The 7,039-nt window shown below is 36.0% G+C and overlaps 1 protein-coding gene across 1 annotated transcript; it reads left to right on the forward strand.

Moving 5' to 3' along the window:
- Positions 1 to 2,551: 2,551 nt before the first annotated feature.
- LOC143934514 (P2X purinoceptor 7-like) lies at positions 2,552 to 6,122 on the forward strand. Its single transcript, XM_077458205.1, has 5 exons — positions 2,552 to 2,792; positions 3,891 to 3,939; positions 4,026 to 4,091; positions 4,433 to 4,803; positions 4,892 to 6,122. Exons 2-5 carry the CDS (start codon positions 3,937 to 3,939, stop codon positions 5,079 to 5,081), a joined length of 630 nt encoding a protein of 209 aa, XP_077314331.1. The 5' UTR covers positions 2,552 to 2,792; positions 3,891 to 3,936; the 3' UTR covers positions 5,082 to 6,122.
- The last annotated feature ends 917 nt before the right edge of the window (positions 6,123 to 7,039 follow it).

Here is a 7,039-nt window from a genome sequence, read left to right on the forward strand (position 1 = left end):
ACGTCCGGGTTTTCTGTGGCAGTGATAAACCGGATATGACATCAGCAGCTCCGTGGAATGCACAGCTCGAGCGGAGCTTTTGTTTATTCAGAAAGGAGACACCCATCCAGATGACCAGCAGATGAAGTTGAGTGAAAGTGGCGAGTTCACAGATCTGGTGGAGAACAGATGTGGGTGAGTCCTCTTATTCATCAGCATACAGTTATTTCTGGGACCCCTCAGACAAGTTTTGGGGGTCAGCTGTGCACTTGGTGGAAGTAGCTGTGAGCTGTCATCAGCAATGAGTGTCTGCTCTGTTATCTGACCCTAGGTGACAGCTACAATATGACCTGAGATCATGGAAGTGCTGTGATAAGGATCTGCAATAGTTACATCATATCATTTGTGGCTGTATACTCTTTCCTGTGGTGCTGGCTGTATACTCCTGTCCTGTGGTGCTGGCTGTGTACTCCTGCCCTGTGGTGCTGGCTGTATACTCCTGCCCTGTGGTGCTGGCTGTATACTCCTGTCCTGTGGTGCTGGCTTTATACATCTGTCCTGTGGTGCTGGCTGTCCTGTGGTGCTGGCTGTATGCTCTGTCCTGTGGTGCTGGCTGTATACCCTGTCTTGTGGTTCTGGCTGTATACTCTGTCCTGTGATGCTGGTTGTATACTTCTGTCTTGTGGTGCTGGCTGTATACTCTGCCCTGTGGTGCTGGCTGTATACTCCTGTCCTGTGATTCTGAGGCTGTATACTCTGTCCTGAGACTCTGGGGCTGTATACTTCTGACACTATGAGTGGAAGCAAGTGGAATACAAGGGATGGAGTGGGTGGTTTCTATGAGGGGTGGGGCTTATAAGTGGAAGTGCCAAAAAGGAGGGGCGAGTCTGGCACCCCCCTTCCTAAAACATCACCAGCCACCCCTGTTCTGGTGACCACTTGAAATGTCACCAGGACAAATAAGGTAAATATCCCCAACAGGGACACAGAAAGCATTGAAAACCTGGCGGGTGTTTTAATCTCTCTCCACTCTAAAACTAAAAAAGGTTTGCCTTCAGTTATACTTTAACTACTTATTTGGACTGTTTTAAAATGTCTTGGACTTAAAATGGCTAACACAATCTCTTGGTTACAATTGCAGTCATGAGCGTATCATCTTTTCAGCTGGCTTTCGGGCTGTTCAGTAATAGTGAAATGCCAAATCCCCCACGCCCTCGCTATGGTTTCAAGGTTCTCATTCCTCTGGGAAGCCTGGGCCTGTGGTAAACTGCTTAAACAGTGAAAGTAGGAGTAGCTTGAGGAACATCTGTTCCTTGATCTCCTCTGTGAAGAATAAAGCCAGAAGCAGTAAACATTTTTCACTGCCAGTTTCAGATTATTAATTCCCAGGCTACTGTAGCCAGAAATCAGCTAATCAAGCATGGTCTAATTAATTTTACCTTGTGTATGTAAAATTAAAGAATTGCCCTGGACAGGAAGTGGTTAAACTGAACCTTACTATTGCCCAAACAAGTAAACATAACAGTACCATCATTATCATTTTACACATGCATTGTTGTTTGCCTTTAATAATTTCGTTCATACCTCACTCCGTAGCTAGGCGATGCTCTGACTCTGTACAGTTAGTCCCACCTGCTTCAGTATGTCTTTAGGTTCTATTTGGAGCACAAGTAATTGCTGGAGCTAAGGCATACTATGATGTTTTTGTCCTGATGATAATCTGTGCAGATCTGCACAAGTTCTGGATTAAAGCTTTCTATATTTAGCAAGATATCATATGGATTGCATCACTATCTGCTAATTCCACTGAAACTGTACGTTACAGCAATCTGGCCAATTCCACTGAAACTGTATGTTACAGCAATCTGGCCATAACTGGGTGATAGAGATTACACTTCTGAGCCGAGATTGGATAGGCAGAACAGTCCAAAAATCATATAGCTCCAGTAAAAAAAAAAAAAACAGAGTTAGACTTACTGGTAACTTCTTTTCCAGTAGTCTTCCAGGACAGCCTTTGAGGGATGTAGTCCCTCCCATCGCCACAGGAAACACATTGCCACAGTCCAAAAGGTGGTCCATCAGGTCCCTGGTCAGTCATTTACCGAGAACCGAAGGATGGAACTGAAAATCATAACCATAACAGGTAATAACATTAATTTACCAACATAATTCAAGGGTGGGATCGTGCTGTAGGGGAAGACTACTGGAAAGGAAGTTACCGGTAAGTCTAACTCCGGTTTTCCCCAGTCGTCTTCCAGGACAGCCCTTAAGAGAATCCCCAAGTACTCACCAGATCAGGGGGGAACCACGGCTTGGAGGACATACCTCCCAAAAGCCTGATCCTGACTGGACATTAAAGTGGGATTCCGCTCTTTTTTTATTTTTTTCTTACCTGTCTCACTGGTGGGTGAGTGCTAGCTTCGATTGGCATCCACGTCCGGCGTTTATTTGACCCCCAGCGCGACAAATCTTTTCTTCAGGATGACTTATAAAAACCTACTCTGGCATTTTCCATTTTAACTGTGGGCGTCTGAAGCCCACAGGCATTTACTTCCTGGTATATGATGACGTCTGGCTCCCAGCATGCTCCGCTCCATCTTGCACATGCTCAGTGAGAGCAGTGACAAGGAAAGAAAAACTCCAGGAAGTTCCCGCCCCGTTGTCAAGGCAACGAAAACCACACAGCACAGAGAACAAAGAATGAATGAAAACGAACCCACAGAAGCAATCACAATTCAAAATAGCAACGTCGACTCTTGAACTCGGAGGAAAATCTAACATCTGCTCACCCAATTTGATTTTCTATCTAAAAGGTATAGTGTCTTTACTTATTGATTTATATATATAGAGAGAGAGAGAGAGAGAGAGAGAGAGAGACAGAGAGACAGAGATAGAGACAGAGAGCCATGTGTTTGTTTGTTTTTTTATCTTTCTCTTTCTCTCTCTTTATGAATATATATATATATATATATATATATATATATATATATATATATATATATATATATATATATATATATATATATATTTTAGATATAAAATTAAATATCATTATTATTTTTTTTAATATATATTGTATAGCTAAGTAGTCTAATTAAATGTTATGCTCAATATATTTTAATATATCGTTCTATTCTTTACATTTTGTATGTAATTTTATTACTGCTTTCCTATTTTTTGTGTGTGTATATGTATATGTATAGTTAATTGTTCTATTTATTTCTATATGTAATCTCGCTGCACCTCAATATCTCATTATAATTGTGTGTGTGTATATAATATCTATATATATATATATATATATGTGTGTGTATATATAAAATATCTATATATATGTGGGTGCGTGTGTATGTGTGTATATATATATATATATATATATATATATATATATATATATATATATCTGTGTGTATATATATATATATATATATATATATATATATATATATATATATATATATATAGATATAGATATAGATATAGATATAGAGAGATAGAGAGAGAGAGAGAGAAAGAGATCTGTTTATTTTTTTAATGTTTTTTTATAATCTATATATATATATATATATATATACATATACTTAGATATGTATATATATATATCAATATCTATAAAATTAAATATATATATATATATATATATATATATATATATATATATATATATATAATGTGTTTGGAGATATAGGTATATGGCGTGATAGAAAATATATATATTTTCTTAATAATTTTCTATGGAACTGCTCAAGCTTATCGCTACGGCCTACATTCTATTTTAATTTGTATTGGTCTAAAAATTTTATATATCTATATATATATATATATATATATAGATATATATATATATATCTATATATATATACATATAGCAAACACCATTTCTAATAATAAATTTTTTCTTGTTATTTCAGTAAAAAAAATTTGACGTAAAGAACATCACCTTTCAAGTAGTGTGAAATGGTAAGTCCATTTCTATTTAGATTGTCATATATAATTATGTTATGGTGATATTTTTTGAAGTTGACTTGTATTATTTTTTTTTTAAGGAAAATACAGAAGTTCCATCAGGATCCAGAACAAGGAGTTATAGTTCTCTCACTCAAGAGGAAAGGGTAATTCAGATAGAATATTGTTTATATTATACTTTTATTTCAGTTGTATCTCTACACATGTCTGGATGTGTATAATGATAGACCAAATTTTATAGAATAATCACTTATTTCATATTTTTATTACCCATAAATATTAGCAATAAAATTAATAATTTTTCTATTTTGTTTAATTTGGTCTTTTATTTATTGCTTTTGTATACACTCTTTGTTGTAATTTTTGTAATTTTTAAATGTTTATTTTAGAAAACTAAATAGTTCTTATTTTTCAAAATTGTATTTTTAATTTTTACGTATGCTTTTATATTATGCTAATGTGTTTATTTTTTTTATATATTTTTAAGAGAAATATGATGATTGAACAACTGTTGGCAAGGTATCCTGACACAGAACACGATCCGGCCTTTTCCAATAATCCCCGGATAATAATTACCCCTGACGATTCAAAAACAAGCCAAGCTGAAGATACCCCTGAAGACCGTATTGGCAACACTCACTGGTGTCATTGTGAGTGTTGCATACCAATGGCCACGCAAATAGAATCTGTGTGTTGCCGGGAAATACACCAGGTTGAGGGATGCATCCCTGAGGGCGGGAAATGTATCACCTGTGCGGATATGTTCATTTCCCAAATTGCGACGCAAGAACATGTTCAACTCACATCCCTGGCCATGCATCTTGATGAATTACCTGTCGTGGATGCCAACAACAATCGGTAATTATTTTCATTTGTAATCAATACATAACAAATACACTATGGTTTCTTTGGCCTTTTTTTAATTGTAATTTTATTTTATTTTCAGGCGATTACGGAAGACAGCCTACCGACTATTCATCGCATGGATTTACAGATATTTAGGGAAGGGTAATCGGAGAGTAATTCCGTCCTGCGCTGTTAAAGTAGTTAGAGATGTTTTTCCAGATCCGAACGGTTCGTATGTGGGTTTTTTATATTCAGATGACTACGATGCCTCTGAGATGGCATTTCATTAAAGTTTTTTTTGTTTTTTTGTTTTTTTTGTTTATTGAATTATAATATATTTTTGGTTATTGTTTTTAATTGTATTATCTTTGTTTTAATAAATCATATTTCATTAAGATGATGGTTTTTGTATTTTTTTTCCACTGAATTGTATGTACACATTGCACAAACTGTGTATGTTTACTAATAATACACATGAAGCTGTAAGTAGAATTCAAAGCGTTTTATTAAATAAATAAAATAAAATAGAATATATATCTATATTAACAATATATTAAACATTATGTCCCTTACCAAACAAACAAAACTTTATTACTATTTACTTTTCAAAAAAGGAGCAAACTTATCACAACGACCGTTTCAATTATCAAAGTTGAGGAAAACGTGTCATATGCTCCCTTACTGCAGTACTGGTATCCGGCCTTTCTATCGGAGCTATATTTTTCGGCATATCTGGATTTTTGGGTTTCCACGAGGTGATTAGCGTCCCCTCAACAATGCTAATCATTTTAGAAAGCAGATGGAAGGCATGTTCATTCTCCATTTTTTTGAAGAGTTTACGGACAATCCATTTCTTTCTTCCTCGTGGAAACTCCAGACTTTTTCTTTCGACCGAAACAACTTCTCCTTTTTCATCTATTTTTTTTATCACAGCGGGGTTGCGTATCACATTATGATTATGGCATAATGCTGCCAATTTAGTTCTAGCTTCCATGGAATCAAATTTATAATGAATTCGCTTGGGGCGATATTTTAACATCATACTGTGATACGTTTCAATTACCCCGGTTTGACAAAAAAAAGTTAGATGTTTCATGTCCTTTTCCAATTGTGCATCTAGAACGATTGTGGACAATGCAACAAATGCAGGTGTATTTTTGATTAACCAGGGAACAGACGGAGATTCCTCGTTGATCTCATCATGTAAGCATTTGTGCTCGACGTTTCCAATTGTCCATACATGAACATTAACAACGTGGTGTAGTACAGATTGCCAACGTTCTTTTAAAAAGGTCTCGTTACCTTTACAATGTCTACTACACCAGTAGAAATGAGTCAGCATGGATGGCACCCACGGCAATAGTGCACGATGTATTTTTTTTTGGAAATTTGAACCAATTTTCGTTTTAAATTTTTAACGTAATGCCAAATGTCGAATTGATGATTTAAATTTTTATATTTTTCGTTTGTTGACAGTAATTTTCGAATGCCAGTGTGTCGATCTGTTCCCACAAATTGAATATCCAAATTTTGGTCAATTATGCGATCTAAACATTTGGTAAATCCAAACTTCTCCATAGCAACGGATGAAGTTGTTTGTGACACCTGCACTAATTCAAAGTCCACAATTTTCTTTGAAAAGAGATCCATGAAAGTGTAAGTGGAGTATTTGGCAGAAAAACCAGGACTGTCACATTGACCGTCCCCAACAAGAAAAACTGGTTTTTCTGTCAAATCATTAATCACATTTGATCTATTCTCTTGCCAACTGTGATCAATAGCTTTAAAGATGTATTGATTTTGGGCTCGGTTGTAGGAAGAATTGCCAAACATCTGTATGCCACATAAATCAAACATTTCTCTAAGTTTGGCATAGCTTCCCCCACTTACACATAAGGCCCCAGCAAGCAGGATGTTACCCACTGCATATTGTTTGCTTTTCGGTTGGCTCTCCCACAACTTCAATCTGTGTGAATTGACACATGTTGAATATGCTGTCACCATCGTACCTACAATTTGTTTTACAATTTTATGTATACGCGAATGACAATCAGTGTCAGGGCAACGCATATTGTAGAGGAGTTTGTCCAGGCAACTTTCGAAAACTATGTATTTTTTTTCTTTTACCCAATCTAGTGGGTGAGGAATGAGTTCTTCTGGTTCTGTTTCGTCTACACTTTCACAAATACTCAGATCACTTTTTTGTGGCGTTTCACATTGTGATACATGAAAACTTGGGTCTTCTGCA

Source organism: Lithobates pipiens, unplaced genomic scaffold (assembly GCF_037356315.1).
Source record: "Lithobates pipiens isolate NorthernLeopardFrog02 unplaced genomic scaffold, aLitPip1_a1.2 Scaffold_10, whole genome shotgun sequence".
Taxonomy (NCBI): Eukaryota; Metazoa; Chordata; class Amphibia; order Anura; family Ranidae; genus Lithobates; species Lithobates pipiens.

What these genes read in the sequence shown, in the direction of transcription:
- LOC143934514 (XM_077458205.1), top strand. An exon ending in CTCTCACTCAAGAGGAAAGG is followed by an intron (nt 4,092 to 4,432) that starts GTAATTCAGATA and finishes TATATTTTTAAG; the next exon opens with AGAAATATGATGATTGAACA. An exon ending in GTGGATGCCAACAACAATCG is followed by an intron (nt 4,804 to 4,891) that starts GTAATTATTTTC and finishes TTTTATTTTCAG; the next exon opens with GCGATTACGGAAGACAGCCT.